This window comes from Dipodomys ordii, unplaced genomic scaffold (genome assembly GCF_000151885.1).
Source record: "Dipodomys ordii isolate 6190 unplaced genomic scaffold, Dord_2.0 Scaffold94, whole genome shotgun sequence".
Taxonomy (NCBI): domain Eukaryota; kingdom Metazoa; phylum Chordata; class Mammalia; order Rodentia; family Heteromyidae; genus Dipodomys; species Dipodomys ordii.
In genome coordinates this window covers 8,981,865-8,993,675 of record NW_012267310.1, presented here as the reverse complement: position 1 = coordinate 8,993,675, position 11,811 = coordinate 8,981,865, and the positions used below count along the sequence as shown (strand labels likewise).

Here is an 11,811-nt window from a genome sequence, read left to right as displayed (position 1 = left end):
AGGCTAGCGCTCTACCACTTGAGCCACAGTGCCACTTCCGGCTTTTTTCTTTTTGCTTATGTGGTGCTGAGGAATGGAACCCAGGGCCTCAGGCATGCAAGGCAAGCGTTCTACCACTGAGCCACCTTCCCAGTCCATCTTCCAGCTTTTTGATGATTTATTGGAGCTAAAAGTCTCACAGACTTTTCTGCCCAGGCTGGATTTGAACCACAATTCTCAGATCTCAGCCTCCTCAGTGGGTAGGATTATAGGCGTGAGCCATATTGCCCAGTAGGCTGATTCATTTGAAGAAAAAAGTTGTTGAATTGGGAGAGGTTTGCTACATATCTGAATGGGAACCAGGGAAATAAAGGGGGATGATGCAAACATCCCCTTTGTGAGATTCTGGAGAAGTTCTAAAGTAAGCATGGTTCTGAAAAGTAGCACTGGCCTTCCCCACCTAGACTGGTGTCTGTTATGTTACTGACCTACATAGAAGTGACACACAGACTTCTTCACTCTGCTGTTCTGTCTGCCAAGCTCTTCCCCTGCCCTCAGCATTTCAAGTACTTTCTATTCTGCAGTGCACAAAGAAAGGTTCACTTTTCATATCTGCTGTCTCCTTCAATCTTAGTATATCTTTTTTGTTGCCAGTCCTGGGGCTTGAACTCAGGGACTGGGCACTGACCCTGAGCTTCTTTTTCCAGAAACAACTTTTAGGTCCTTTTAACTAACTAATTACTTGTTATTTAACCTATTTTTTTTCAATAGAATGCTTGTGTTGCAACTTTTCTTGAGCATGGGCATTATTTATTGAAGAAGATCTAGCTTTCTCTCCAATCTCATTGTCTTACTGTTTCTTGGATTGTGTTGAGAAATCTGAAGATTCTGGTTCTCAGCCATTTTGGTGTATGACTTTTCCCCTCTTCACTCAATCTATACAACCTTTTCTTTGTTCCAAGTGTTTTACCATTTCACAATAATGAGAGGAGGTGTAGGTCTATATTTACTCAACATTTTGAGAACTCATGTCCTTTGATTCTGGAAAACATTCTTGAGATGTTTATTTAAATTCCTTCTTTATTTTCTTTGTTCTCTCTGAACCTTCTATTATTTAGATAATGAGTCTGTTTGGTTAATCATCTAATTGTATTTTTCTTTACTACTTTGTGTTTTGTATTTTTGTTCTTCTCTCAAAATTAAAAATGTCTCATCTTTATCTTTTGATCTTTCCATTGACTTTTGTGTATGCGTATTAGTCCTGGGACTTTAACCCAGGGCATAAGTGCTGTGCCTTGTTTTTTATTTTTTTGTTTTTTTTTCTTTCTCTCAAGGCTAGCACTCAACCACTTGAGCCACAGCTCTACTTCTGGGTTTTCTGGTAATTACCAGGAGATAAGTGTCTCATAGACTTTACTGCATGGTCTGGCTTTGAACCACAATCCTCAGATCTCACCCTCCTAAGTAAATAGGATTACAAGGTGTGAGACAATAGTGCCTGGCTCCAAGAACTTTAAACACTATAGTTTTTAATGTTCAAGACCCTCAGAATACTGCTTTATAAATATCATTTTATTTGTAAATTCAGGATTGCAACATTAATTTTTTTTAACTCTTTGAGAATACCAATCATAGGGTTTTTTTCCTTGTTGAGAGTTTTTATCCTCCAAGTGAGTGTTTTGGTCCCTATCATACCAGATCTTTCCTCAGATGTTTCAAATTCCTAGTTATACTTGAGGAGGGGAATGTCAAAAGCTCAATATTTTTCAGAGCCTTTCTCAAGTTTTACTTTGGGGTGGAGGATGGGAGACAGTCTCTTTTGTTTTGTTTGTTTTTTTTGTTTTTGTCAGTCGTGGGGTTTGAACTCTTGGCTGCAGGGAGTGCTAAAGACATGGCTCTCTGACTGCTTACGTTTTTTTTAGGCTATATCAATTGTTTAGAGCAATAGGTTTCATTATGACATTTCCATACACGCATGCAATGTGCTTTCATGGTATTCATCCTATTACCCTTGTTTATCAGCTCTTCCTCTTTTCCCCTTTCACATCTCACATCCTCCTTTCACTCTCATGTTCCATTGTCACCTCTAGATTCCACATGAGAGAAAACATGATATTTGTCTTTCTGAGCCTGGTTTATTTCATTTAACATGATGATATCTAGTTGCATCCATTTTCCTGCAAATGACATAATTACATTCATCTTTATGGCTTAAGAATATTATATATATATATATATATATAATGCAAGATAATATGTTCATATCTTTTTTTTTTGGTCAGTCATGAGGCCTGAACTCTGGGCCTGGGTGCTGTCCCTCAGCTCTTCAGCTCAAGGTTAGCACTCTACCTCTTGTGCCATAGCACCACTTTTGGCTTTTTCTGCTTATGTGGTGCTGAGGAATTGAACCCAGGGCCTCATGCATGACGGGCAAGCATTCTACCACTGAGCCACCTTCCCAGCCTGTAAATCTTATATTTTTTAATCCATTCATCAGTTGAGAAGCACCTACAGTGACTCCATAACTTAGCTATTGTTATAAACATCAGTGTTCTGGTGTGTCTGTATGTTGACTTTGACTTCTTCAGGTATACCTACCCAGAGTGGTATGCCTGGATTGTGTGGCAGTTCCATTTATAATTTTCTGTCTTTTTTTTGTTGGTTGTGGAGCTTGAACTCAGGGACTGGGCACTGTCACTGGGCTTCTATGTGCTTGGGGCTAGCACTCTACCACTTGAACCACAGCCTCACTTCCAATTTTTGAGTGGTTAATTGGAGATCAGAGTCTCATGGGGACTTTTCTGCCTCAGCTGGCTTTGAGTACTCATCTTCAGATCTCAGCTTCCTGAGTAGCTAGGATTACAGGTATGAGCCACCCATTTATAATTTTTCTGAGGGAACCTCAATACTGGTTTTCATAGGGTCTGGACAATTTGTGTCCCCATTAACAGTGTCTAAAGGTTCCTTTTTCTGCATCCCAATACAGGTTCTGGTTGTTTCTTGTTTTCTTGATGATAGCCATTCTGAATGAGATGAGGTGGAAGAAATAAATTTGTGTACTTATTCTGGTATCTTTCCTTTTTCTCTTTCTCAATTTGACTTCTCTTTGGTTTATATTCTTCTGAGTGGTGGAAAAGTAATTCCTGTCAATCAAGATTTTCTCAATCTATTCACATATGGAATTAAAGGGTCAGTTAGGAATGGGAGTAGGTGGGGGTGTCTTAGCTTTTCACCATAGAGTCACACTGGTACCCATGGCAACTTCTTGTCATTTACCTAGTTCCTTGTTAGCACTCTATGGAGATCATGTTTTCAATCTTTCTATTCCCAACTCTCAGTATATTCAGATCTTCAGGCTCTCAACAGTATGCCGGTGTCTAAAGAGACTTAATGAGGTGGCCTTAGATGTGTCTACCCAGATGAACCATGTGGCTGTCCCTTCTGTTTCCACACCATGCTGGGAATGAGAAAATTTTGTGTCTTCCTACTTCATCAGATTCTTCATAGGACATAGAACACAGATTTTAGGTACTTTTGGCTTCCCAATCCTCTCTAGAACTATACTATATCCCTCCATGAGGAAGACTCAGTATACTGGATTGTTGGTGCATAAATATTATGCCTTATGTACTCCATGATTCTAGATTATGAAGTTTTTTAAATTTTTATTTTTTCAGTTCTGGGGATTGAACTCAGATCCTGGGCACTATTCCTGACCTTCTTCTTCTTTATTATTTTGGTTGTGGGTCTTGAACTATGGGCCTGGGCATTGTCTCTCAGCTCTTCAGCTCAAGGCTAGTGCTTTATCACTTTAGCCACACCGCCACTTCTGGTTTTTAGGTGGTTAATTGGAAATAAGAGTATCTCAGACTTTACTGCCTGGGGTGGCTTCAAATCATGAACCTCAGATCTCAGCCTCCTGAGGAGCTAGGATTACAGGCATGAGCCACCAGTGCCCTGCTCTAGGTTTTTTTCCTTTGTTGTTTTGTTCTTTCCTTTTCTTTTTGGTCTTATTTGTTTATCTGTCTTTGGGAAGTTAAGACAGAAATAGAGGGATAAAGGGTGAACAAATGCAGCAGTGGTACTCACTAGACACTGTGTTGAAAATGAACTATAAAATTTGTGCGTGGGGGCTGGGAATATGGCTTAGTGGTAGAGTGCTTGCCCAGCATGCATGAAGCCCTATGTTCAATTCCTCAGTACTACATAAATAAAAAAAAGTCTAGAAGTGGCACTGTGGCTCAAGTGGTAGAGTGCTGTTAGCTTTGAGCAAAGTAAAATCAGGTACAGTGCCTAGGCACTGAGTTCAAGCCCCAGGATTGGCAAAAAAAAAACAACAACAAAAAACAAAAAATAAAACTTGTGGGTGGGGGTGAGAGGGAAAACCTGGGAGACAGTGAGGGAAAGGGTGACACTGCCCAAAAAGAAATATACCCATTGCCTGACATATGTAATGTAATCCAACATCACTTTTATAATAACAGTAACAATAATAGTGGAATACCCCATTGCAGTTTGAAAGGGAATTTAGCTCCTTCTAATTATCTTCTTATATATGCAAAATTTACCATTCACATGGATGTTGCGTTTGTTGAAGTCAGAACTGTACTTAGAAAGTATTATTTTTAGGACAGCACAGCATTTTGTTTATCTTTTTCTTTTTGTCAGTCCTGGGGCTTGAACTCATGGCCTGAATGCTGTTACTGAGTTCTTTTTGCTCAAGGCTAGTGCTCTACCATTTCAAGCCACAGTTTCACTTCTGGTTTTCTGCTGGTTAATTGGACTGAGTCTCATAGACTTTCCTTCCCAGGCTGGCTTTGAACCGTGATCCTCAGACCTTAGTTTCCTGAGTAGCTAGGATTATAGGCGTGAGCTACTAACATCCAGGGTTTTTTTTTATTATTATCTGTATGATGTGTTTAGCATACAAAAAATTATCCAGGGCTGGGAAGGTGGCTCAGTGGTAGAGTGCTTTCATTGCATGCATGAGGCCCTGGGTTCAATTCCTCAGTACCACATAAGCAGAAAAAGCCGGAAGTGGTGCTGTGGCTCAAGTGGTAGAGCACTAGCCTTGAGCTAAAGAGCTCAGGGACAGTGCCCAGCCCCAGAATTCAGGCCTCACGGCAGGCAAAAAAAAGAAAATAAATTATCCACGGATTTGTTGAAGACCATTAGCTTTGTATAACTGCCTGAGATAAGAAAACACTTAAATAATAGATAAATGTGCTAAATATGCATTAATTACAAAAGAGAAAATAACAATTAATAATATTAACCTTGCACAATTTAAATAAGGGACATGTTTTATACATTTAGAAATCAGCAACTACCTGACTACAAAAGAAAGGCTATTTAAAAAATAGACCTTCATGTGTAGTTAAAAATGATCCTTCTGTTCTAATTTGCCTTTGTAATTTCAAGGTCAAATGGACAGATTTGTTTTAGAACCTAGTCCCTGAAGCCAAAGAGGACCTGCTTTCCTCATGCAACTCCAGTGCCAAGAATGCTAGTATGTTCCTTATTTAGAAAATGCAGCTGCTGGTTTCTGACCTATTCTTGCCACTTCAGACTTCAATGACAAGTGCTGAGGGTGGTGAGAGGAGGCAGGTGTGGGAAAGCCCACAGTGAGGAAAGATCTTTGGTAAGTAGGGTAAAGGTAAAACGTCAAGGAGTGTAGATATTTCCAGGATATATTCTGAGAAGTTGGAGACATACAGAAAAATATCCATCCTAAGCTGTAAAGGTACAGAAAGCTTTATGGCTTTTCATGATATGTTAAGTATGAATTCATGTGCTGGGAATGTGGCTTACTGGTAGAGTGCTTGCCTAGCATGCATGAAGCCCTAGATTCGATTCCTCAGTACCACATGAACTGAAAAACCCAGAAGTGGCACTGTGGCTCAAGTGGTAGAGTGCTAGCTTTAAGCAAAAGAAGCTCAGGGACAGTGAGTACCCAAGCCCTGAGTTCAAGCCCCAGGACTAGCAAAAAGAAGTATGAATTCATTTCATACCATGACATTTTTTTCAATTATTTCATTTCATCTAAGGGATGACTTTTGAGTCCTTCCTAAATACAAATCATTGCATACCACCCCCAAATAAAATATAAAGATGAATAAAACATACTAATCGGGGCTGGGAAGGTGGCTCATTCTAGAGTGGTTGCCTTGCATGCATGAGGTCCTGGATTCGATTCCTCAGCACCACATAAGCAAAAAGAAAAAAGCCAAAAGTGTGCTGTGGCCCAAGTGGTAGAGCACTAGCCTTGAGCTGAAGAGCTGTGGGACAACGCCCAGGCCCAGAGTTCAGGCCCCACGATCAGACCCCCCCCAAAAAAAAAAACAAAAAAAAACCCCATACTAAACATGAGTTCATAAAAATTTGCCATGGTTTTCCCTATTAATTTTTCCAAATCTGCAAGCCATGTGTCTTTGCCAAACACAATTTCTCAGACACTTCATTCCTAAGGGATAGATCACATATCTCTTTGCCTAAAACATGAGGTCATTCATAACCCACTTCTAGATTATTGTCCCAGTTCCTTGTGTTTGTGTTCAGCTTTTTATTATGTGCTGAATAGGCTAGGCGACCACGTTCGTTCTTAACTCTGTAACAATGCCTTAAACTCCTGCTTCTTCTTTACCATTCTACCAAAATACCACTTTTCCTGTGACACATCCTATGATTTCCTTTTTGCCCCAGGTTATGTTAGGGTGGCTTCTCTTTTACTTTCTTTATACCTACCACAATTATAACCCTCAGGGATATATTGGAGTTCTTTATATTCATATTATTTTCTCCCACAGCAAGAATCTTTTTGAAGGATGGAACCATATCCTTTTTTGTTGTTGTTGGTCATGGGGCTTGATCTCAGGGCCTGGGCACTGTCCCTGAGCTCTTCAGCTCAAGTCTAGTGCTCTACCACTTGGAGCGACAGCGCTACTTCTGGTTTTCTGGTGGTTAATTGGAGTTAATAGTCTCAAGGACTTTCCTGCCCAGGCTGGCTTTGAACTGTGATCCTCAGATCTCAGCCTCCTGAGTAGCTAAGTTTGCAGGCATGAGCCAGTGGCCCTTGGTGGAACTATATCCTTTTATCTTTACATTTCCAGTTCATGCCAGAGCATTGGTATATAGCAGGTATAGAATTAGTAATGGCTGTGAAAAATGAATAAATTCATTCATTGTCTTTTACCTTGTTGATTTAACAATCACCAATTTCTTCACTTTCAGTCTTCTTTTTTCCCCTCATTTTTTACTCACCAATTCTCTTTCCAGAATGCTTTCAGAAGGCTATCTCAGTGGACTTGCCTACTGGAATGACATCCACTGGAATTGTGCATCTTTTCGTGAGCAGGTCGCTGGAGAACAGCAAGTAGAGACAAATTCCGTTGCTGCTCTTTCCTATTCCTCTGTGGATGAAACACAAATAAGAAGTGTTTATGTGAGCTGCAAATCCTCTGACAAGTTTGTTTCTTCAGTGCATTCAAGAGAGCACCAACAAGGCGAAAGTCCTAGAGTAACAGTGCTGCACACAAACTCCAATCCTGTGTTTGAAAGCCCAAATTTGGCAGCAGTTGAAATATGCAGAGACCCCAGCAAAGAGACCTTCTTGGTTCCATCTTCCTGCAAAAGTATCTGCAAGAATTACAATGACTTACATATAGCAGGAGGCCAGGTGATGGCCATTAACTCAGTGACAACAGATTTCCCCCCCAAAAATAGTTTTGAATATGGTCCTTTGCTGAAGTCATATGAAATTCCTTTGCCCATAGAGGATTCTATTTCTACTCAGCCCAATGACTTTCCCCAGAAACCTGTCCAGCGGTATTCATCTTACTGGAGAATAACGAGCATCAAAGAGAAAAGCAGCCTGCAAATGCAGAAGCCTATTTCAAATGCAGTGCTGAATGAGTACCTGGAGCAGAAGGTGGTGGAGTTATATAAGCAGTACATTATGGATGCTGAATTTCATGACAGTTCTCCTACCCAGATTCTGGCATCTGAACTCATCATGACAAATGTGGACCAAATTAGTCTTCAAGTGTCTAGAGAGAAGAACCTAGAGACCTCAAAAGCCAGGGATATAGTCATTAGCCGTCTATTAGAGTTGGCATCAAGTGAGATCAGCACTCCTAGTCTCCATATTTCTCAGTATAGTAATGTGATTTCATAGAAAAGAGGCTTCCATTCCTCCCAAGCACTCAAACCCAAAGCAATGCTTTATTCGTTTATTCACAGAATGTGTGGGAGAGGGTCATGAAAGGGAGTTAAGAGCTAGAGAAATGAAGGTTAGATGGAAGCTAGTTGTAAATGAGCTTTGAGAAAAAGAATGAGATACCATGAGGAATTTTCAAAGACAGCTTTATACAGCAGCAAGGCAAAAATAAAAGTGACAAAAATAAAAGATTATGATTTAGTTAAAGGAGCATAGAAAATGGAAAAGACAATACTACTAAGGAATAAACACTATGATGAAAGTAAAAAGCAGAAAGGTTTCATGGTAGACGGTTAAACATATGTTTGTTATCCAAATAAATTCCTCCACGTGGTTTTTCTGGAAGAAAAAGGAAGAAAGAATATGTAGAAGGCTGCTAAACTTGAGTCAAAAGACATGTTCAAAGTATGTGTTTATGTTTCTCTTTTCTATATTAGATATTGGAATGCCATTTACATATATTCTTTATAAATATTAAAAGAACGGAAAATTGCAATTGTGTTTTATTTTTGAAGTGTCACTTAATTATAGCCATTAAATCTCCTAATTCTGTTCACTGGTAGAGATAACCTCTTGTCTCCCCCCCGTCAATACAATGCTTTATACATTATGATTTTATAATTTATATACTTGAACTGAATTGTACTATTGCTTTGCTTTTGTTACTTAACTATAAATATTTTTTAAATCAGAATTGTCACTGTAAAAGGTATGACTCACATGCACTCTGTAAATACAAGGCCTGGAGACCCCATCCCACACTGGCTTTTTCTGATGTGGGCAATAATGAAGATCTACCTAGGCAAATGTCAGTATAGGAGAAACAATTCCACTTTTTCCTGTAGGCCATATATGTTTAAGGGAAACAATATTCACATCAAATAAATAAGCCTCTTTTGGTGTTGTAGGGAATAATAATTCTGTTAACACACATTGGTCCATTGAAATTGACTGAAAATCACTTTTCTGTACTGGGCCTGCTGTTGATTGATCCATTAACACACTCCTTATCTATGGACCTCAAATTTAAGACTGTATTTGCATGTGGCTCTTCATTGTATATGTTGTTCACAAGGCTTTTGTGTTGTATATTTTTTATGAATCAACTTGACTAAGCCATAAGGTGCCCAGATATGTGGTGAAATGTTATGCTGGATGTGTCTGTAGTAATGATTTTGGATGAGATACATATCTGAATATGAGGAATATTAAGGCTCACTCTAAAGTAGGTGGTCATGATTCAATAAGTTAAAGGCTTGAATTTTAACAAAGGATGAACCCCTACCTCCCAAATATGAGAGAATTGTTGAATGCTTTTGAAATGATACAATTGGCTTTATCCTGTTTTAGAACTTGAAATGAAACATTGGTTCTTCCCAGCTCTCAAACCTGCCAGACTTCTGACTAGAAATATGCCACTATTAGTTCTGGTTCTCAGGTCTCAGAGTCAGATTGAAACTACAAAGTCAGCTCTTCTGAGACTTCTAGGCTGCTGACTTCCTCGGAAGATCTTGGGACTTGCCCCCTTCCTTAATCATGTGAGCCAGCTCCTTAAAATAAGTCTGAATATATATATATATATATACACATATATATGTATATATATACATATATATAATATGTGTATCCTTTTGGTTCTGTTTCTTCAGAAAACACTGAAAAATAGATACTATGATATAATTTTCCAGATGCCTTCCTGCAATCAAGAGACACAAAGTTTATGACATATTCTTGGCCTATTAGCATGGTGAACAATGAACTGAATTCTGTTTTTGTTTAGTGTATCAATAGTGTCACTCAAGGACTCTTTGTAGGTATTTACTCAATATCTTTAAATAACTTGTTTAGTCTTTTCCTTTTATGAATATTAAGTTAAGAGTGTATACACTTAGACTTTAATTCTGGCTCTCAGAAAAAAAAATCTTGCTCTCACACTTCAACAATTTTGAATACTTTTTATTTCCTCTAAACTTCTGACATTTTCCTCATTTTCTTATATATAGAGGGTGACTGAAGTATGTTAGGTATTCTGTTAGTCAAAACATGACACTACCTTCTGGGTGCCGGTGGCTCATGCCTGTAATCCTAATTACTCTGAGAGTGAGATCTGAGGATGGTGTTTGGAAACCAGCCCAGGCAGGAAAGTCCATGAGACTTTTATCTCCAATTAACCACCAGTAAAACCAGAAGTGGGGCTGTGGCTCAAGTGGTAAAGTGCTAGCCTTGAGCCAAAAAGCTCAAGAATAGCACCCAGGCCCTGAGTTCAAGCTCAAGGTCAGCATGTGTGTGCACACACATGCACGCACACACACAACCTGACACTATGGGTTTGAATTTCGACTTAAACATGCTATAATTTAGTACATTTACACTGAAAATCCTTTAACCATGGTTTTTCTGTAGTCACTAATTGATGATCACTCTTACGAATGTGCTTCAACTACATACAATTCAGAGTGCTTTAAGTTTCTTGTAATTAAATTTTGCTAGTGATGGAGTTTGAGCTCAGGGCCTTGAGCTTGCTAAGCAAGCACTCTACCCCTACAGCCAAACCTCCTTCTTTTAAGATAGATTTGCTTACAATGATTGTATTAGACAAGAGGAAGACCATTTATTCATACACCAAGCGTAGAATCTGAAGTCCAAATTTGATAATGGAAACACAAACAGGAAAGTAATGCTTCCATCTTAACCAATGTCACATGATGCCAGTCAAAAACAGAGTAATGACTAGCTTCTTCTATGAACAGTGAACAGTGCTTTCGTGGCAAATGACACAGCTTGAACAAAAATCAATACACATAATTTTGAAATTATTTAGCGTTGCCACTAAAAAACTTCTCTAAGTTATCAAAAAACAAGAAGTAGGGGCCGGGAAGGTGGTTCAGTGGTAGAGTACTTGCCTCGAATGTGTGAGGCCCTGGGTTTGATTCCTCAGCTCCACATAAGCAGAAAAAGCCAGAAGTGGCACTGTAGCTCAAGTGGTAGAGCGCTAGCCTTGAGCTGAAGAGCTGAGGGACAGCGCCCAGCCCAGAGTTCAGGCCCCACGACCGACAAAAAAAAAGGAAAGAAAAACAAAAAACAGAAAACCCAAACCAAAAAACATGAAGTAATTGTTGCTTAAATGGTTTGACCTTCTGCTACCAATCAAGTAAGTTTGAATGTCTTTTAACTCTTGGGAGAGAGACCTGGCACTTTCAGCCTTCTCAGGTTTTTCTCAGGAGGGATACAAGGAGACTGGGCATCCTGCTGACCTTGTTTGGAAGACTAGTTGTGACATATGGTTCAGGACAGACTTTATTAGATGCTAGGCTATGGCAATACTGCATCAAACATGATCAAATACATTTCTCTAGAAAATTCTGAAAACATAGAGTATTATGACCACTTTTCCAGATGCTTCCTGAAAACAAGTAACAGTAAGTCGATCTTACTGTTAACAGCCTAGTCCAAAATAACACAATGATCTCTGGTTCAATTAGCTGAGTTTTGGTGCCATTGTAGTAACCATTACTTATCACTCTACGTGGGCCATTCACACATTAATGCAAAAGAAACTGAAATTTGGGAGGTTGACCATATAATCGAATATTTCCATTCATTTAAAAGAATATGTA

The 11,811-nt window shown here is 39.2% G+C and overlaps 1 protein-coding gene across 1 annotated transcript in view; it reads left to right on the top strand.

The window, feature by feature from the left end:
• LOC105993246 (chromosome unknown open reading frame, human CXorf21) overlaps nucleotides 1-8,687 on the top strand; it is a 22,126-nt gene extending 13,439 nt beyond the window's left edge. The window contains exon 2 of the mRNA XM_013026452.1: nucleotides 7,255-8,687. Coding sequence (XP_012881906.1) covers nucleotides 7,256-8,152 — 897 coding nt within the window. The 5' untranslated portion in view covers nucleotide 7,255 and the 3' untranslated portion in view covers nucleotides 8,153-8,687. The remainder of the gene's footprint in view (nucleotides 1-7,254) is intronic.
• Nucleotides 8,688-11,811: the final 3,124 nt, after the last annotated feature.